General features: G+C 39.6%; 1 protein-coding gene across 1 annotated transcript in view; it reads left to right on the forward strand.

The window, feature by feature from the left end:
* Positions 1–21,822, forward strand: part of LOC123385954 — a 124,594-nt gene extending 102,772 nt beyond the window's left edge. The window contains exons 7-9 of the mRNA XM_045059370.1: positions 7,182–7,247; positions 18,192–18,213; positions 19,408–21,822. Coding sequence (XP_044915305.1) covers positions 7,182–7,213 — 32 coding nt within the window. The 3' untranslated portion in view covers positions 7,214–7,247; positions 18,192–18,213; positions 19,408–21,822. The remainder of the gene's footprint in view (positions 1–7,181; positions 7,248–18,191; positions 18,214–19,407) is intronic.
* Positions 21,823–22,248: the final 426 nt, after the last annotated feature.

Here is a 22,248-nt window from a genome sequence, read left to right on the forward strand (position 1 = left end):
TTATAAAATTAATTATGAAAGATTTCAAACCCAGAGAATAATCTAATAGCATCTACGTATGAATAGTCAAGAGTAAACTTGTATTACATTTTTCTACATTTTTTCTGGTATATACTTTTTTAAGTTTATTTATTTATTTTAAGAGACAGGGTGCAGAGGGGCTGAGAGAGAGGGAGACAGAATCCCAAGCAGGCTCTATGCTGTCAGCTCAGAGTCTAACCCAGGGCTCAATCCCATGAATCCTGAGATCATGTTATGAGTCAAAACCAGTAGTGACTATTGGTTAATAAGCTGAACTGACTGAGCCACCAGGCACCCCTTTTTTGATATACCTTTTTAAAAGAAATGCTATGTTATAGATAGTTTCAAGCGTTCTCCCATCTGTCTCCTCCTGCCCTCCACAATAGCACCTTTTATGTTGAATTTGATGTACATCACTGCAATATGTGTTGTAAAGTTTTATACATCTACTTTTGTTTTCTTCCCTAAATGTATTTTTTTAAAAAAAATTATTGAGATACAATTCACATAACACATAATTCATTCAAAGTGTACATTTTAATGGCTTTTAGCATCTTTACAGATATTTGCAACTGTCACCACAGTCAATTTTATAATATTTTAATCACCTCAAAAAGAAATCCTGTACCCTTTAGCTACCACCCCTGTTCTTTTGTCAATCTTTCCCCTGTCCCCAGTTGTAAGCAGCCATTAAGCTAGTTTCTAGTTTTTGTGACGGGCCACTTCTACTTAGCATAACATTTTCATGGTTTTCCATGTTGTAAAATCTCCTTATGTGGACATACCACAATGATCCATTCATGAGTTGATGGGCATATGGGTTGTTTCTATCTTTTGGCTATTATAAACAATGCTGCTATCAACATTCAGGTACATACTGTTTTGTGGACAGCTGTTCTCATTTCTCTTGGGTATATTCCTAGGACACAGCACTAGGTTTTGATACATGTAGATCCAGTTGATGGAACTGCCTTATAGTGCTACATTGCATTAATAGGCCTCATTTTATTTCCCTCTTCTCCTACTAATGGACAGTTTGGTGATTTGTTCTCCTTGTCTTTGGCTCGCAGTGCTGCAGTGGTGTCCTTATATGTGCTTCTTTGTGAAAACACAGGGACTCTCAAGAGAAGACCCCTGTAGGTGGAGGGTGAACACATCTGGAATCTTTCTAGATACTGTGAGATTTCTCATCAATATTGAGGCAAACATATTTACATTTACCAGTGAGATAAGCATTCTTATTTCTCCACATTTTCCCAAAATGCAGTGTTATCTGGCAACCATTTTTTGCCAGTGTGATAAGGGTGAATTGGTATTTCATTGGTTTGGTCCAATGTGCATTTTTCTGTTATTAGTGAATTTGAGCATATTCTTGTGTTTACTGGTTCTTACCATTTGCTATGTGGTGAATTGCCTTTTTATTGTTTTTGTATGCTCTTGATTGGGTTATAGTTTCTCTCTTATTAATTTGTAAGAGCCCTTTCAGATATTAATTTTATATCTGTTAAACAAGATTGCAGATATCTTCTGGTCTAAAGTGTTTTCCCAACTTAAAAAAAAATTAAATTTTTTCCAGATTGAGACACATAGGTGGCTCAGTCGGTTGAGCGTCTGGCTCAGGTCATGATCTTGTGGTTCATGGGTTCAAGCCCCGCATCGGGCTCTGTGCTGACAGCTCAGAGCCTGGAGCCTGCTTCAGATTCTGTGTCTCCCTCTCTCTCTGCCCCTCCCCTGCTCACGCTCTGTCTCTCTCTCTGTCTCTCAAAAATAAATAAACTTAATTTTTTTTAATTTAAAATTGTTCCAGCTTAATTGAAATGTAATTGAAAAAACATTGTATAAACTGAAGGTATAGAATGTGATAATTTGATCCATTTACATAGTGTAAAATAATCACCACAGTGGAGTTAGTGCATGCATCCATCCCCTCTCATCATTTCCACTTTGCTTTTGGTGGAAAATATTTAACTTTTGCTTTTGGTGAGAACATTTAAGATCTACTCTCTTGGCACCTTTCAAGTACATAATACAATATTATTAATTATAGTCATCATGCTCTGCATTAGGTCCCCAAAACCTGTTTATCTTACAACTGAGAGTTTGTACCTTTGACTGACATCTCCCTTTTTCCCCTCACCCCACAGCTCCTGACAACCATCATTCTACTCTCTGAGTTTAACTTTTATAGGCTTCACATATAAGTGAGATCATATGTATTTGTCTTTCACTGTTAGACGTATTTCACTTAGTGTAATGCCCTCAAAGGCCATCCATGTTGCCACAAATGCTTCCCAACTTTTAAAATGCTTTTCATGACACATTGGTTTTAGTTTTTCATATCAAATTTATCAGTTTTCCCTCATAACTTATATATTTTTTATCTTAGTTAGAAAAATTGTTTCCTTTCACAATCTTACATTAGTCTCCTGTACTTTTTTCTGAAGTGCTAAGTTTTGCTTTTTTCACATTTAAGTCTAATTCATTTGGAATTGTGTGTGTGTGTGTATGTTGTCATGGGATGAGTTAAAAATTCAATTTCACTGGGGTGCCTGGGTGGCTCAGTGGGTTAAGCATCCAACTTTGGCTTAGGTCATGATCTCACAGTTCATGGGTTGGAGCCCTGCATCGGTCTCTGTGCTGACAGCTCAGAGCCTGGATGCTGTTTCGGATTCTGTGTCTTCCTCTCTCTCTCCCGCTCACACTCTGTCTCTCTCTCTCTCTCTCTCTCAAAAATACCTAAACATTAAAAAAATTAAATTTCACCTTTTTTCTATAAAGATATCTATTTAGACATCTAATTGTCTTAACATCATATATTAAATAGACTATTTTTTCCTCATTGTCTTCAAATGCCATTTTTGTCAAAACCCAATATTGTGTGTATATGTGTGCCGTGTATGTGTGTGTGTTGTGTGCAAGCGTGTGTGTGTGTGTGTGTGTGTGTGTGTGTGTGTACATGTGTGTGTACCTGTGGTGGGGGAAGGGAGGGAGAGGGGAGTAAGGGAGAGACTATTTCTGGGCTCTCTATTCTGTTCTGTTTGTGTATCACTGTGGTAATACCACTTTATTTTAGTTCTATAGAAATTCTTATCTGAGAAGGTGAATACTTCCTCTCTCCCTGCTTCCTCTTCTTTATCTTTAAAGTTATCTAGGCTATTCACAGTCTTTTAATTTTTCCATATATATTTTAGAATCATATCACAATTGCTAATGCACACTTGTTAAGTTCCAGAAAAAGCCTGCTGGTGTTTTTCTCATAATTGCATTGAATTAAGATTAATTTGGAGAAAATTGATTAACTTTAGACTTTGTTGAGATAAGAATACAATCTAAAATTCCAAGAGTAACCGTTAAAAACTAGAAATGGAACATGTAACTTCTAAACCAATCCAAAGCAAAAAGGAAAGAAAGAAAGCACAGTCTTGTAAATTGACATCTTCACAATTATACACTGTTTTTTTTACATGTTATGTTTACTATGTTTTTTTAATTAAAAAAATATTTATTTATTTTGATAGAGACAGAAAGAGCATGCAAGTGGGGGAGGGTCAGAGAGAGAGAGAGAGGAGCACAGAGGATCCAAAGCAGGCTCTGTGCCGACAACAGACAACAGACAACAGTGCCTATATGAACTGTAAGATCATGACCTAAGCCGAAGTCAGATGCTTAACCAACTGAGCCACCCAGGCGCCTCTATTTTACTATTTTATTAGTACCTTTATTTTACAGACCCTGAAAATCATCATTTGAATGCAGTTAGGAAGGAAACAGAGGCAAAGAAAAAAATATAGTAAATTAGAAGAACAAATGTCATAGAAGAAACAAAGTCAATTATATCAGAAATTATAATTATTGTAAATGAACTAAACTCACTAGTTGTAAAATAGAGACTTTCAGACTGGAAATTTAAAAGTCCAGCTATAAACTGTTTACAACTGACACATTCCAAATGCTGTGAAAAAGTGAAAATAAAGGGATGATAAATACAAAAATACTGGTGCAATACTAACCTTGGCAGACATGAGAGTGCACCTGTCAGATCTCTCACTGTAGGGGGAGTAGTTGATCAAGGGCAAGGGCAGCTGTGCTCCGGATCCAAGCATCCCAAAGGCTACTCCCAGCCACTGGCTCCATATGGCAGGTATACATCAACAGGCCAATTCCCTGGAGACATGGGTGTCCTCTGACAGGTGACTTGCTGGAGGACCCTCTAATGGCCTTGTCAAACCTTTTTTAGGCTGGACTGCAATCTAAGATGCTTCCACTCCCTTCCTTCCTTCCTCTTCCTCCACTCAGGGTCAGGGTTGTATTGTAGGCTTTCAGCTTCTCCCAGTTCTCTCAACATTTTCTCTGACAAAAATAAATTTCTTGCATGTTTAATAGCATCTTGGAGGTATGCAGGGCCTGGGCTTGTAGGCTGTACCTCCCTACATTATCAAACATGAAACATTATCAAATGACAAAAAAACAGACCTGTTATACTATGTTGATGTTAGCAAAAGATGGCAAGGCACAAAGAATTCCTAAAGAAAGCCATAATTTTATGATAAAAGGAATTATTTACCAGGAGTTATATATATATATATATATATATATATATATATATATATATATATATATATATTACTGATTTGTAATCCCAACATGTTGTCAAAATATACAAAAGAAAACTGACAAAGTTACAAAGTGAAAATAAAACGTAGACAACCATATTTTTCCTTTTCAAATCTACCTGTGCTGTTACTTAGCACCTAGTGATTTTCTTAGGGTATGCGTGCACACACATATACACATACACATTATCTTTAGTGGTTTTTGAACATTCTTACCTATATTCTCTTCCATGTTCTTGTCCTGTTATTCTAGTTTCTGGGGCTTTAGTCCTGTTTTATCTGATGACTCTTGCACATGGTAGATTGACTCCTTGTGTATTTATAATGATTTTCATTGTAGACTCATCTTAAACGGACACTGTCCCCTCCCCAGCAACCCCCAATGCTCGGGCTGTGAGACCTGAGAGGTGCATTTGCTTCTGCTAAGTACCAGGTTTCAGACTATGCTATGTTAATTACTTGGTGCAGGGGATCTTGGAAATGGGCTAGTGTGAATTTGGATGCCTAGACAGCACAAGGTACAGGTAGGGTAAGGGTTGGCCTAGAACTGAGGAGGTTTCAAGGATGCAGGGCTTTCAAATGCAAAGCCTGGACAGTCCCAGGCAATCTGTGATAACTGATAATCCTAAGTAAAGGGCTGCTTTCAATTTTTCTGTCCCAGGGAAGAACTGTTTTCCCACCAAAACCTCAGGCAGAGACAGATAAGCTTCTATGTTAAGCCCCTAACAAGGATATCATCTTCAAGTGCACTCTTCCAATGAAGCTGCCACCCTTGGGAGCTCCCACCTCTTTTCTAGAGTCTTGGTTCCTACTCCCTTCTCACCTGGTTCCAAGGCTCTGTCTCCTGTCCCTGCACAGGAGGATACTCCTGATCCTTTAGCTTGTGTGCTTCCAAATGTTGTTTTAGCTCCTCCTTTATTTTAGGCAACTTGGGTGTTCTTACGTGTGAGTTCACTGTGCATTTAAACATTTTGTGTTGTTATATTTTTGCAGCATTTTCTTTCTTTACAGCTGGGGGGATGGTCATATTATCTTCATCAACCATCTTGCCAAGACCAGAACTCCTCCCATTACAAGTTTTTACCAGCCTGCCTGGCCGGGTAGCAACATAGTCTATAAAGTCCATAAGTACAGAGAGTTCTAAACGATTCTGGTAGATGGATTTGCCAAACAACAGACACTGGAAAATTTGTATCTGTTGGCAAGGATTCTCCAGAGAAACAGAGCCAACAGGATATATATATATATATACATATACATATATATATACACACACACACACATACATACAGGGATTTAGGGATGCCTGGGTGGCTCAGTCGGTTGGGCATCCAGCTTTGGCTCAGGTCATGATCTCACAGCTTGTGAGTTTGAGCCCTACATCGGGCTCTGTGCTGACAGCTTAGAGCCTGGAGCTTGCTTCAGATTCTGTATCTCCCTCTGTCTCTGCCCCTCCGCTTCTCTTTCTCTGTCTCTGTCTCTCTCTCAAAAATAAATAGACATTAAAAAAAAATTTTAAGGGATATTTTATGGGAATTGACTCACACAATTATGGAGGCCAAGAAGTCCCACATCTGCTCTCTGTAAGCTGGAGAACCAAGAAAACCAGTGGTGTAATTCAGTCTAAGTCCAAAGACCTGAGAACAGAGCACCAGTGGTGTAAGTCCAGGTCAGAATGTAAAGGCCCAAGAAACTGTCCCAGAACAGAGTAAAATGGATTTCCAGCTCAACCAAGGAGAGCGAATTCCCCCTTCCTCTGCCTTCTGTTCTATTCAGGGCCTTAACAGATTGGATGACGCCTACTTGCATTGATAAGGGCAATCTTTTTAACTCAGTATGCCAATTCACATGCTAATCTCGTCTGGAAACACCCTCACAGACAAACCCAGAAATAATATTCTACCTGCTATCTGGGCATCCCTTAGCTCGGACAAGTTGACATATAAAATTAACCATCACAGCATGATTCACCATTTCTATACATTATTTTTAAAACTATGCCATGCAGTAGAAAATATAATTATTGTTTAGTAAAACAGACACAAGAAATTCTTCTGTATGGCCTTGGTAGTCAAGAAAAATCATCCCGTTTGGCATGGGACTTATAAGCTATGGGATTTATTAAAAATACTAATATTGATCAGTTCACAGCTCCATGTGTATTTTGTCTCCCATCACTATGACAATGCCCTGTAGCTGAGTCAAAATTGTGCCCCATTCTGAATTGTTAATTCAGGAATTGGTGACCACCTAGAAGAAAAGATGGATGCGAAGTGTGTGGACCTTAATGGTATAGAAAAGTTCTACCAGGCAAGATCCACACATCCTCGTTGAAAAGAATAGAGGCTCCCATCTATACACTAAATGCATTTATTCAGTAGACAGAAAGAACAACTTGCTTCTCTAGAAACTTGAAGAAAGGAAAAAAAATCTTGAAAACAAGATAATAGCATCAAAAGCATGTCTCTGAAACCGCAAAGGTTTCAATGTGAAAAAAGATAAACCTAGAGAAATAAATAATATGTACCGTATGTGTTTCTGTTCTAGTCTTAATCATTCTACATATTCTTACATCTTGAAATTTTGAGCACTGGAGCCACATAACGTGAATAGGTAAGCATTTCTTTCTTTTATCCCTACCCTTGGCAGAGAGGGCCTTCCTCCTAAAAGACTTACTGGAATAGTGGTTAAATGGCATTCAGGAGGTTATTTGGCTCTTGAAGTATGGTGGTTACACAACCCACAGCCATTTACTCTTCTTTGTTCACAAATCTCTAATCTCATTCAGGTTCCTACCTTTTCCCCATGTGACTCTGGTAAAAATCCTGCTTCATCTTAATCACTCCAGTCCCATTATCCCAGCCAGTAAATGGGTAGAGGTAGTTAGGGAATGTGACTCAGCCAGTGAGAATTAAGAGGAAATCTGGTGGGCATTTTCTAGCAAAGGAATCTTTCTTTAAAAAGGACAAATGATACTAAATAACACTCTCCTTTGACCAGACATTATTGTTTGCCGATAATGTTTGTAGTTTTGGAAGTCGTCTTGCAAGTTTGAGGAGGAGTTTGTCAAAGGCAAACTGAGGTTGAAATAGTAGAAAGAAGAATGAACCAGGGTCTTGATGTCCTTGAGCAGCTTTATTGAGCCACCATAGAGCCAACTTATGCTAGGATTTCTTGTTATATAAGGTTGTAGTTGTCCTTACTGTTTAAGCCAGATGAGGTAGGATTTTCTAATATTTATAGCCCAAGTCATCCTAATTGAGACAATAGCAATCTTGAAAGGTCTTGGCTTAATCACCAATCAACTGGCCCTTGTAAGATTTGGAGGACAGGGGCAGAAAGGCATTGAGAGATCTTTTTCCTTCCCAGACAGCCTAGTGTGGGGAGGGATGATAGATGTGAAATGATGAGGCTGTAGGGTGTAACATCAAGGCTATTTCTAGAATTCTATCTGAGGTGCAAAAACTCCATTACCCATTTCAACAGAACCTTCTAACTCTGCTGGAGGTACCCACTAGCTGATCATTCCATGTTCAGGCTGCTGTGGTTTAATTAGTAATGGGGCTCTTGCCTGCATCAAAAGTACAAAATTCTCCATTTCTTTCTTTTCTCCTGTGGTACAAACACTGTCCAAGATGCCTGACACTGCAGGGAGGAAAGAGGGATGCGGAAAATCTGTTTATCTGGCACCCTCACACTGGGGCAATATTGAAGTCTAAGAGGGTGAGACGCTTGTTTTGCAGTTTGAAAAGAGCGGGCGACTTTCTCCAACTTCTCCTGAGTGAATACAACAGTTCTAAGCAGCTGATGACTGCCAAATAAGAACCTTATCTTTTGTTTTGTTTTGTTTGCTTGGTATTTCCTCTTAAAATTGGAATCGGTTGACAGCCAGGGAGATCTCAGGCTTCCAACTGTGGAACCTTCCTGGACAGACTGAGGCAGGTCCTTGGGGCTGCCCAAATTCCCGTGCAGCAGGGAAGATATCTACCCGAGAATGAAGGATTCATGCCAGAATTTCCTTCCTAGGAAGGCCATGCTCTAAATGTTCATGCCCAAACAGAAAAATACCCCAGGAGCGACAGATAGCCATCCTTCCTTCCCTTACTCCCTCCAATCAGTTGTAACAACCAGAGACACCTGGTTGTAGGTAGGATCCCAGAGTACTTGTTATCACAACTCTGCTGCGTCTAGTTTTTCAGACATGAAGACATGTCTTAAGTTTTTGGTAGAGGAGGGGGAGTGAGGGGAAGGGTCAGGAGTAGGAGGTAGGGGGAGAAGGGAAGGAATATTCTAGAACTGAGCAACATGTATCAGATTGTGCCCAGGAATTATTTATGAGAGATTCGGAAAATGCTCCCTTAGTATCACTGCGGTCCCTAACTTGCCACTAGTGTTCTACATCTGCAGTTGGGCTGCTGAGTCGGAGACTTGCAGGGTCTCTGGACTGGAGCAGGGAGGGTGGAAGGGAGGCTCTCTCTCACTTGTTATGATTTTCTTCTGTTGGTAATTGGGATGGGCTCCCGTAGGGGAGGAAAGTGTGAAAAAGGGTCTAAGAGTCTCAGACACTCTCCATTTTCAGCTTTCTTTTGTGTCTATGTTAATCAACTGCCCTTTGCTTTAGTTACAACTTGCTGGAGTCCAACCAAAGAGTTGGGATTTAAAATCAAACAAAAAGATAACCACCCAGAAATCAGATTTAAATCTGCAGTGAATAAAGTTGCTTTGTTAAGGAAATAAAAGTGTTAAGAAGCTTTTTCTTCTAAGGCTACTAAACAGTTGTAGTTGGTACTAACAGGTTTGGGGCTGCATTGAGTGATATAAAGCCCACTTCACGTGTGGAAACAAGCTATATTTACTTTGATTTCAAAGCTCTTGCAATTGCTCTGAAAACCGGAAACAGTTCCTCGCTCTGATTTGGAAGAACTGATGCTTTCCTTACTAATTGTCAAGGCCCAAGATAACACAAATTTGCTTTTGGTTGGATCCCAAATACCACCCCCACATCAGGAAAATGAGAAGACAAATTTGACACGGGAGCCCGGTGCAGGCAGAAATTACAATGCATGTCACACTGTCATTTTACAAAGTGACTTTTTAAAATAGAAAATAAATAAATAAAGCCAGAAAAACCCCACGGAGACACGTAAACGCCTCAACCTGGAACAATAAAGCTCCGTTAAAAACACTTGCCATTAGCCACCATCTGTTGTCAGCAATTGGGGGTAATCTTTATGTCCTCTTGACAGCTTTGCCTCATTCCTTAGCCCCTTGATGAAACAAAGACTCCAACATGGACAAAACATTTAGGGATAAGGATCTTTACCTTGCCTAAGGATCAGTTCTGCTGCTTTTCAGCGTTCTGAGCTTGGTGACCAACGTTCCATAATATGTTCAGGGCTCTCAAGACTACGTATTGAATTAGAGATCTGCTAACTGTATTTCCTTCGCCATTCATATTGCTCTGTGGGCTCCCTACCCTTGACATATTTTGGGAATTGGGAAAATAAGAAAACTATGTTCTTACTCTGCTCTGATAAATGAGAAAAGCTGTGTGCGGCAACAAGCGAGTCTCTTGATCAGAATCTTCCAGGGCACCTGCATTTTTCTCCCATTTGAACTTGTACTGTTAGACTATTTAGTAAATAGAATTCTTGTTCACACCAAAAGTAAACTTATTTTCTCTTTGTGGGTTAAGTCTTTAAAAATATAAGCAAGATCAATGGCAGAATCACATGCTCCCTGACAATTTGGCAAAGAACTCTCTTGCAAACAGAGGTACAGAGCAAAGGGGAAAATGCTATTAATATTCTGAGTGCATTTGCACCACTGTTTTTCATCTTTCAGATGTAATCTCACTGCATATGAGGAATATGACTAGAGCAGGCAATACAGTGTAGGTAGAACATCTGAATGACACACGTTTGTTGTTCTTTATTCCCTGTGGGCGTTTTCCCTATCTAGCTATCTGGGATGGCACTGAGCCATAAAATACCCTTTGATTTTTCAAGAAGAGTCCTTCTCCAGTTTTTGGACTACATGGACTTCTTTGAGACAAAGTTCTTGTATTCTTTTGTGAACCTGCTTAGTACTGTAGAGGAAATGGACCGAGGGCATAAAAACAGTCATGGGGCAGGTGATTTCTTCAGTAGTCTCCGTCCCAAAGACAGTCCACTCCAGTCATGCTTATTGGGGTCATGCTCTGTTACTGTATTTTTGGCTTGTGTCTACTGGTGGAGCACTGAAAAGGAAAAGGGGATGCAGAGGAGGGGAACAGTGAATGGGAATTAAATATAAAGTGGGCTTAGGCTAGCCCATCAGATGTACTTTCTTTCATCCACACTTACTCCTAACCTCTGGACAGTATTCCTTGCCTTAGTCTCAAAGGACCTTATGGTGTACAAACCAGTAATAATCGGGACATCACTGCGAATCTATCCAGAGCACTCTCCATCTATTGGGAACAAATTGCTATAAACACACAAGTTACACAATCTCTTCCTTTTCTTTTCTTTTCTTTTCTTTTCTTTTCTTTTCTTTTCTTTTCTTTTCTTTTCTTTTCTTTTCTTTTCTTTTCTTTTCTACCCTTCTCCTTTCTTCTTCTTTTTTAAAACTTAGACTGTCCATGAATTTCAACCAGACCAAAGCTATCACCCTATACTTCTCTATAGGTAGTCTGGAGGACTCTAGAAAACCAGCAGACATTCTAAAGAGTGAGACCATTGCTCTAGGAATTTCTGTTATCTTGAAAGATTCCAGTAATAAGCATTTTGCATAGGTATGTAATTTATCAGTCAGAACTATCCTTCATCTACTTGTACCATGTTTGTTCTTTTAAGGCAACATGGGTACAATTCCAGAATATGAAAATGGGGGTTTCTTGCAATCCCTGTGGTATATCCACTCAGTCTCATGGAGAATAAGAATGGTAGCTCTCTACTGTTTGGAATATTGCTCAAACAAAGAATGCTTAGGCTCAGTGCAAATGAATAATCATAACTCCCAAGAGAGAAGATATGATTGAGTTAGCTTTCACTTTTCAGTGTCAAACACATCACTAAATCAGAGATTGCCTCATGGTCAGGTGGCTTTGTTTGTGTCCAGACCAGTCACCATTTTCATTAACTTTACCAGCATAATCATCCCAACACTTATTGTAGACCCTGTTATAAGCATTTTACCTGCATAAACTCAGTTTAATTGTATCCACAACTCCATGAGGTAGACGCTATTATTATCCTCATTTTATAGGTAAGGAAACTGAAGAACAGAAGAAAGGTTAAGTTACCTGCCCAAGGTCACTCAGCTAATAATTTGAGGAGCCAGAATGCTGGCTCAAGGCCCATGCTATTAATTGATAGCACATTCATACATTCTTGCTAGCTCTCGCTTATCAGCAATCCCTAATTCAATCAGATAAGGTGATAATGCTCCACTGAGCCCTGTAGGCCTCTTGCTGTGCCAGTTAAACCCCTTTAATTGCTAGATCACAGGCAAGTTCTGGAATCTTAGGAAAGAGCGGGGGCAGCCTCCTTGGCGCTGGGGGGGAGTGGCTGTGTTTCAATTGGTAAGGAGGAAGTATTTCAATATTTTAATAATGGGTAGTCCCCAGTGACACGTTACAACCCTTTGAATATGTATGCATACCTCACAGGACTCAAATTCTGTTTACTTTTCCTTAATTGAAAGTCCTGTTTCCTCTAACCACAAATAAAGGCGCCAGTTATAACACCTCTTATCCAATACATACAACACCATTTCAGTAATGTACCATTTGTACTAATTGTCATGTTTACTTTAGAAGCAAACAATACCTACATGGGGTATCTTTGGAGCCTATATGTGAAATTAGTTCAGATGTTGGTTCAGATGAGATTAGTTCAGACAATGAAGTTTACACGTATAGCTCATTTTCAAGGATTATTATTAAAAAGGAAGAATGTGTGCTGGGAGCCAGACAGCATCTCATTTTGTATTTAAAAAGTATAAGGTCTGTTTAACAATCCAGTAGAGTCCAGCTATACTCTAAATAGAGCCTAAGTGAAATAATGTGGGAATCAAATGTAGAAGTTGTTTACAAAAAGAGTTCATTTAATGAGATCAGAATGAAAGAATGAATAGGGCGTATACAGATGTAAAGCTGAAATTACCATCCAACATTTTAAACACGTGCACTGACTTAAATATGTTACTGAATGCAAATAATTCACCCTAAGGGGGAAGCTAACTGCCTTAGGAACAACTAAAACAAAACTGAACACAAATTGGGATTTCAAGCCCAATGTTGTCATCATCTTTTGTGTATAAGATTCATATTATACAAGTGGGAGAATTGACTTAATTTCACCCTGATATAAACCAATAACAGCCCTTCTTCTCCCCCAAACCGAATAAGCCATTGTAACTTGGACAAAGTAAAACGCCTACTTTTTAGGCCTTGTAAGTATCATCAGTAGGGAGTTCAAAATCCTAACCTGACAAGAGTTTTGAAAAAACAACCATGACTACTCAGGGGACTGTTTTCAGTTGTGTTCCCTTCACATATCAGAAAAGATGCATTATGGACATTCTATGAGGTCCTGCAGCAGACAGGATTCTGGGTTAATTCCAAGAGTCACACAGGCAATTCTTCTGGAGATATTTCTAATTCTAAGAAGAAAACTCCAAGAAGTAAGGAGGCTAATCTCATGGACATGCTACCACCTTGAGAAAAATCAGAGCCAGTCACCCTCACTTTTTTTAAACTGTAATAAATGAGCTGAATGGGATGCCTTGAAATTGCTTCCAAGTATCAAACTGCAGGGAGATGAGAGGTAGCTTTTCTGATTAAAATGGCCCCAAGAAATTCTGCTTTTTGTTTGTTTCTGGTTTTCTTTGAATAAATGATAAGCGGCAGCCAATTGTCAATGTTGCCAGATGGAAATAGGTTTGAACCAATTTGACATGGCAGCTCTTCTCACATCCAAAACTTGACATTTTTCATGTTATGCCTGAATTATATGCCCAGAAGGACTTAGGTCCTCTCCTCTGATAGCCTTGTACCTTATACCAACTCTAAGTCTTAGAAGAAATAAGGAAAATTTACAGTGTTGAAAATGGCCCCTTTGTGACAATGGTATTGCTCAGTTCAATATCTATTTGAGCCAAGAGCATTCCCTTAACCTCAAACATGCCAGTCCATCATAAACCACTTCTCCTCTAGGGGATGAGAGTATGGCCCAACCCAATACTATGATCCTGGTTATAAGCTGATGGGGTGGATTTACTATAACTATAGGGTACCCGAGCTTCAGGTTAAGACTTACTTCCTTGACTTTGAAGGACAAAGGTCATTCTGGCTTGACATATTCCATTCTTGGGGGCTATTTTCTTCTCTCTTTATTAGAACCGCAGTGTTTTAAGTAAGGACAATAATGAATAATGGACAGGGATAAAGACAGAATTGAGGCACAAGAAAAAATCTAGTCATCACTTCTGAACCTTCCACTGCCACCCCAAGACAATTTAAAATAATTTCTATTCTAGGATAGGCAAGAAAACTCTGTCATAATCCAATCAATCTTAGGGTCTTTCTTCCCCTCAACCCCTAAAAATCATCCAGTAAAAGAATCTGAGAAATCCTTTCAGTGGGATAGTTTTAGTGCATTATACCTACCTTAATCAAACCTTTGTCTGTTTATTTGTGTTGATTCGTGAATCTTCAAGAGGTTGTTCAGTTTGGGACACCTGCGTTGCTCAGTTGGTTAAGCATCCGACTTTGGATCGGGTCGTAATGTCGCAGTTCATGGGTTTGATCTCACATCAGGCTCTGTGCTGACAGCTCAGAATCTGGAGCCTGCTTCGGATTCAGTGTCTCCCTCTCTCTCTTCCCCTCCCCACTTGCTCTGTCTCTCTCTCTTTCAAAAATAAATAAACATTAAAAAATTTTTTAAAAAAGAAAGAGGTTTTGCAGTTCAACTAGCTCATTCTACAGATGAAGAAACTGAGGACTCTGAGAGAGGAAGTGGTTTACTAAGATTCCAGTGTGAGAATGTGGAAAAGCTGGGATTGAACATCAATTCTCGGTACCTGTCTGAGTTCATTATGATCCCATCTCTGCGATGCAATTCACCATTTAATAAAACTCAAGTTACAGTAGCAACTTCCAATCCATGGAATGGGAAAAAGATTTGGTAGATGGCTATTCATGTAATAGGGAGTAGAAGAATCCAGGGGGAAAAAGGCTCAATTCGACTTTCTTCTCCAAGTTCATATATATACTTTTTTGAAATAATTCACTTTTATATGTTGGGCACAATTTTACATTCAACATGAGACAGAAGTAGAGTGAGTTACCAATTTAAGGTTAACTCAAGATAGGTCACGGTTATAGCTTTGTTGGTAAGGGAATTGAAAACACATGTTTGAAGTTAACTACAATATACTCATTGCTTGTTTCAGATGCCCCATGACTCAAGTCCATTCATGATCCAGGACTCTCTGAGCCATAGACACAGCCATCACACGTCAAGAGTGAAATCTGATGGCTGACTTATTTTGCCAAGCAGTTCAATAGGTTGTTTAGATTTTATTAATCAGAACATCTTATGTAATAGGAAAATGTCATGTTCTAAGTTTGAATTAAGGTACAATATACATAAAAGAAAGTGCATATAAGGTTTTGGTTTGATGAATCATCACAAACTGAGCACACTTATTTCAGCAACACCCAGGTGAAGAAGCAACCCAATATAAGCATCCCCTGCAGCCCCCCTTTCAGTCCCTAACAACCCCACCCTTGTCCCCAGAGTACCCGCCCTCCTTTCTTGTAACTACTTACACTAATATTTCCTGTTATGTACATATAAGTGGAATGATGCAGTATGTATTTAGAAGGTCTGAATTCTTTTGCTAAATCTTGTGCTTGTGGGGATCACCCACAGCATTGCCTTTATTTGTAATTCATCCATGGTGCAAATATATCACATGTATTTAATGTTCTGTTCTTGTTGGGTGTTTGGATAGTAACCCTAATGATTTTTGATTGTGTTGAATTGGTTGCAGAAAACATTAACTCAAAGATAATAAATTCACCTTTGAAAAGTGTGGGAGCTTTAGAATTAAGGAATTATTTTCCAAAATCTAGGTTATATTTTTCTGTGTGTATGTGCGTGCATGTGTGTTTGGACATACCGTCCTCCTGACCAACAGTTTCTGTTGAGTCCTTCAGTGGTTGGAACCTGAGCACGACAGTAAGGAGCCTTAACACTGCATACTCCAGTCAAAATGAATGGGTGAATTATTGTGACATTAGTTAGTAAGCAGGTAATTCATTTCCCATGTCATTGCTTTTTACCTCAAGCTGGCTAGCCAAGCCTCTTCAAAAATCCCAACTTGTTTGACCTGCTCCTAGTTACAGTCCATTTTAAGCTCTTCTGTATAAAATGCAATCTTGTCAAAGGGAAGACACCTGCTCCCAGCAGGAGGGTTACTCACCAACTGCCAAGTTCTTTGTTACAGTGTCTAGAAATGAAATGATCTTTCCATCTGGAATGTGTCTGCCGCCATAACTGCTGGCCTTGGGTTGACTGCCAACCTCTGGTGCAAGAAAGAGGCAGAGAGATACATGAAAGGAGGGTGCTGGGAGATGGATGTTGATGAGTTCTTGATATTGTGATTTTGAAGCTAATTTTCTCTGAAGGAGGATTATTTACTTTCTGGGTGTCCTCAACTAAATACATGTATTTCTAGGTCTGGGTTCCCCTTCCATGACCCCCTTTCTAGCTTATTTACATCTTCTTGGGTACTTTACAATTTTATTGATTATTTATTTATTTATTATTATTATTTTTTAATTTGAAAGAGAGAGAGAGAGCACAAGAGTGGGGGAGAGGGGCAGAGGGAGAGAGAGAGAATTCTAAACAGACTCCACACTCGGTGTGCAGCCTGATGCAGGGCTCAATCCTACAACTCTGGGATCATGACCCAAACAGAAATTGAGTCAGATGCTCAACTGACAGTGCCATCCAGGTGCCTCTATTTTACAATTTTAAAAAGCCTTCATTAATTCTTACTTTTCTCTAAAATGTTCTTCATGCAAAAGAAACTCCTGATTGGGCTCCCAGCCTTTCTTCAAGGCAGGAGAATCAAGTGGGCTGCTAGATTCTGCTTCACTCCCCTCCTCGATGGCCTCTGTTCAATCGCAGCTCTATCACACACACACACACACACACACACACACACACACACACACACACACGACAGTCCTTTTGCAGTCTGGACCCATTGAAGGAGGCTCCTCTTTCCAGCTGTTATTTAACACTGTGGGCTGAATTCATTTGATGATTATCTGGATGCATATTTTCATACCAACCCCCTTCTTCCTGACTGAAAATTACCAGTGTGTTCACAATTTCTGGCTGCCTGCTCTTCAGAGTCATGAAGAAGCAGAGGGCTTCTGAGAAGGGTGTCTTTATTTCTGTCTCCACTGGGTTGTGTCCAGAACATAGACAGATACAGTTTTCAGGTGGTGGATTATTATTTTAAGTTTTTTAAAAATGTTTATTTAATTTTAGGGGAGAGAGACAGTGTGAGCTGGAGAGGGGCAGAGAGAAAGGGAGACACAGAATCTGAAGTAGGCTCCAGGCTCTGAGCTGTCAGCACAGAGCCCTATGCAGGGCTTGAACCAACAAGTCGTGAGATCATGACCTGAGCCGAAGTCGGATGCTTAACTGACTGAGCCACCCAGGTGCCCCTCAGGTGGTAGATTACTTTTAAGTCACACAATGGAAAATATACACCAACCTAAAGAGAGCATTTTAATTAAAAATTAAAAATATTTTTTGAAGATTACTACTCCATTGAAACTCATTTAAAAGAACTTTAAGGGGCGCCTGGGTGGCGCAGTCGGTTGAGCGTCCGACTTCAGCCAGGTCACGATCTCGCGGTCCGTGAGTTCGAGCCCCGCGTCGGGCTCTGGGCTGATGGCTCAGAGCCTGGAGCCTGTTTCCGATTCTGTGTCTCCCTCTCTCTCTCTGCCCCTCCCCTGTTCATGCTCTGTCTCTCTCTGTCCCAAAAATAAATAAACGTTGAAAAAAAAAAAAAAAAAGAACTTTAAGATTTCAACTAGGGACTATTATTTGATGTAATTGCTCTGGATGGGATAAAGGCCACCCAGTTTGATGCTTCAAGATAGGGTATTGAGAAAGAAAAACGTGTCTATTTAAAGGCATACTATTAATTGTAAAACATGGCACAAATGTAAAACACTGTTATTTTAAATGACCTCCAGGAATTAAATGTTTAAAAATTATCTAAACGCTCTTGGTCTCCAGATCCAGTGTAATCCTAAAAAACCAGTGACCACCAAACTGCAAAACAAAAACTCTTCCCCAGTAGAAGCTCAATAATAATCTCTCACTCCAAATTTATTTCCTCAAAAGGTAGATAACCTCCCATGGGCTCCATCTTTGTATCCTATTTAATTAAAACAACACTAATCGCCTACTAATCTAGCTCACTCTTAACAAAGTATTGTATTCTAACAAGTCTGACTTTTTTTTTTTTTTTTTCCTCCTCCAGGGTGAAAAAAAGATGAGAAAAGGTAAGTATTGGTTTGAGGTCAGCAAGGAGATTTATGTGAGAAAACTAAACTACCAGGGGAATCAACTCCATTTAGCCATAAAGCATTTCCCTCTGCAAACTCAGGAAGGATTTCCAATTATTTACAAACAGATAACATTGTGTAGCTCCCTCAGTATTACAGATAAGTCACCAGAAAACAACCAGTTTGACAAAATTGCCCAGCAGCTCATTAACTGTACAGCTCTGCTAAATATCCACCATGGGCACCTCTCTGGAATGTGCTAAGAAAACTGAGAGTGGAATGAACTCCCCATCAGAATTCTGGAAGTCATAAAATAAGAAGTGGGAAATGGCTTATATACCATCGACACACCAGTTCTACCAACTGAAGGACTTGTTTTCATGTTTGGGTGTGGGCTATGTGTATGTGTGATTGAGAAAGAGAGAGACAGAGACAGAGAGAGAGTAGGCAAGAGAGCACAAGACCATACATAGATGGTAAACACGCAGTAAGAGTAGGCAAACATTCTGGATCTTCTAATTGTGAATAAATATTTTACTACAAGGTGTCAAGGGATAGGTCAGCTTAGTAATCGCTATGGAAAGGTTTCTTTTGGTTCAGTTTTTGAAAATGATAAGTTGTTTTCTTCATCTTAATGTAGATACATTCCTATTGTACTGTGGTACAGTTGAGAAGGAATTTGGCCACACTAAGGCTGAAACTCTGAGATGAAATAAATGACAACAATTTAGTGGTGCATGTTTAAAATCCTACCAAGCAGCATTTTTGAAAGTTTATCGTTTATTTTCTGCTCTCCTAAGATGGCTTCTATACAGGCATTGAGAGATATCCAGGTCACTACCACATTTTGGGCAGAGGTCGGGGGTGGGGAGCCCTTGGTGAATTATACAATTTAAAAAATGCCAAAATAAAAATTACAAAAGCTGATACAATTTAAATATTTGCATTTAAGATATTAGCACTTTGAACACAGAAAATAGAGCTTAATATAATTGTACTATTTCAAACATAATTAGAGGATTTATTTTAAAACTTAAATTATTGTCGCCTATAAGTAGTATAATCTGGTAATGGAACAAAAGTTTAAAATTATTCGATGAATGTCATCTTTTCCAATCCTGTTAGCTCATCTCTGTAATTACATATACAAATAACTTCATTTGGAGATAATGTCAGAAATCTAAATTTCAGGCAACCATGGAATGGGAGACCCCGGCCACAAGGACCTCTGTTGCTTGCACATTCCTGATAGTCTATCACCTGGCTTCATTTCTACCTGTTCATGATGATGAGTAAGGTCTGAGAGTGGGAGCGACTGGAGGAAATAGGTGATTCTTACCAGTGGTTCTCAAAGGTAAGTCCCTGAACTATCACTTGCTTCAGAATAAATCTAGAATTCCCATTAGAAATTCAGATTCTTAAGTTCCACTTAAGACCTCTGAGTCAACATTCCTTGGGTGAGACTCCAGAGTTTGCTTTTATTACAAGGCTTATGTGAATGTGGGGGCACAGCAATGTTTGAGAACCACCGAGCTATGAGTTGGGATTAAGGGTTGTCACCCATATTCTCTGTGGAAATACTACGTTATAATGGCCATATTTTTATTACTTACCTTCTATGCTTGGGACCATCTGAATCATTCACTGGATTGGGAACCACTAGGGACATTTTGACCAGTCTTAAATCCAAACTTTTTTTTTAAACCAAGCTGGTCTTGCTCTTATGATGAAACACGTGAAGCAGATACTCTGGGCCCAAGAAGCTCCTGACGTTTCCTTGCTGGTGGGGTCTTGAGCCACTACCTTGAAGGAAATATGTCTCTCTCTTCTGGACAGGGCTCCAGAGAACTATTAAAAACAGGGCCCACCAGGGAGATGAAGGAAGGGTAGCAGGGCAGGACTATACCATCCCAGACCGACCCCACTCTATACATTCTGTCTCAGGCTCAACTCCGAGACTTCATAGGCTAAACTTCCCCAGGAGTGAGATGGGAGTTCAGAGATTTAGGGCCAATGAGAATATGCTGTTCCTAAAAACCTGCACGTAGGTCAGCCCTCCTGCACCATCCAGGCACACACTGAATTTTACTTGGATAAAGAATTTGTTCCGTACATGAAAAAATACCTGGCCCCTCCCACGGAAAAGGACCTAGAAAGAGTACAAGGAACCAAACTGGACAAGCCCTGGGAACTGTTTACCAGGAGGTGAGCTCTTGCAAGGCATTGCAAATCACACTGTTCCATTAACATAACCAGAGAGCAGGGTGTGCTGGCCAGGAACAATTAAGATAAGTTGGGTACTGAGGTAGCCATCATGGCTTGGGATGGTCTTGGCTAAATTGTATCTGAATGAGTAAAAGGAGGTGAAAGCTGTAGATAAATTATAAAGCAGTACGTGTGTTAGTTGCTACTCTTATCATTAACAGCAATCAGCAAATTACTAGGTGATGTCACTTGCTAATTAATCATCTCTTGATGGAAGGATTCTACCTGCTTTGGCACTATTACCATGTCAAAGCATAGCTTTTTGCAACTATTAAAGTTATACATTGTGCTGGCACTTGTTTTGATTCTGAAGGTTACATTTCATATTATAAAGGAGGTTTGGGGTACTGCTGAGAAGTTTTATTTATTCCTCCCATGCCCTTCCTCCCCACTGCATCTTTCAAAGCCAAGCACAAATGTCACCTTCATGGAGTCTTCTGACAGCCCTCTCTCCATCCAAAATTAACAGCTCAATTCTCCACATTCTGGAAACTTGTAATTTGTACCTCCTTCTAGCATTTCTGTCCCTCTGCCTCATATGATAGCTGTTTCATGCCATCTTCTCACTAGATAATGGTCTCTGGGAGGACAGGGGCCATGCCATCTCTTGCACTAGGGTTGCAAATAGCAGGTACTCATGAAACAGCCATGAAATTCATATTTGTAGTCCTGCAACAGAAGTTACAAACTGGCCAGCCACAGGCCAGAAATACCTAAATTTTTGACACAGTCGCCTACTGGCAGATTTCACGTAAAACCCTGGACGTCTGGCAATTTCCCATGGCTATAAGCACCTTGAAAAGAATGGCAGCTGACCCTTTAGTTTAGTTTTTCTCTCCAGTTTCCCACAATTGTTTTTCTATTATTTGTATTACCTGTGTGTCCTCCGTGGACATCTTTCTCATGGAGATACCATTTGTTTACCTTCTTCCACATTGGTCAGGACCAAATGCCCCCATGAATAGATGTGTAACTGTGCTTATGGTAGATGCAATTCAGAACCAAAGACTATGTTTGCCTAGATAGATCTTTTAGAGGTCAACTGGTAATCAACTGGTTTGCTGTGCTCAGTGATGTAATTTAGCTTTTAAGGTGGCAAAATGTGATCTGATCATATTTTGGTTAATTGTTTAAGGATTAGTAGCTTTGTGGAATACTAATAAAGTTTCAGCCTGAAGTCCGTACAGATAAACTAATGTAGACACTAACACCTAGTACTTATTGGTCTGAGTTTCTAGTAGGGTGACATATTTTTATAGTTCTCCTTATACACTCCTAGGAATCCACACAGGGACTCGTAAGTTGACAAGGTTTTCTCTACCTGAGGTCTCTATTTCCTCACTTTTCTTAACTTGCTCCAGCCTGGTCTCTGATTCCATCCTGCTAGGTGCTAGGGGCAGTTCTGATAATGGCTTTCATGTCACCATGGAATATTTTTCAGTGTCCTTTATATCCAATTGATTGGCAATTCTTTTACAATTGACCACGATCCCTTTTTCGTGAAGGTATTTTATCCTTTGGTCACTGTGGTACCATATTTTCCATATATTCCTGGTGGCTATCTGGCTTCTCTTTGTCCAAAGACTCTCCTTGATATCTCCTTTCACCTGGTGATTAATACTTGAGTTCTTCAAGGCTGAACACTGCTCTTCTTTTCTTCTCATTCTATACATTCCTCCTAAGAAACATACTCATGTCCTTTAATTACTATTTATATGCCAGTGATAGAAAATATATTTATCGCCCATACATTTTCTTTGGGCCCTA

This window comes from Felis catus, chromosome B3, assembly GCF_018350175.1.
Source record: "Felis catus isolate Fca126 chromosome B3, F.catus_Fca126_mat1.0, whole genome shotgun sequence".
In the NCBI taxonomy this organism is placed as follows: Eukaryota; Metazoa; Chordata; class Mammalia; order Carnivora; family Felidae; genus Felis; species Felis catus.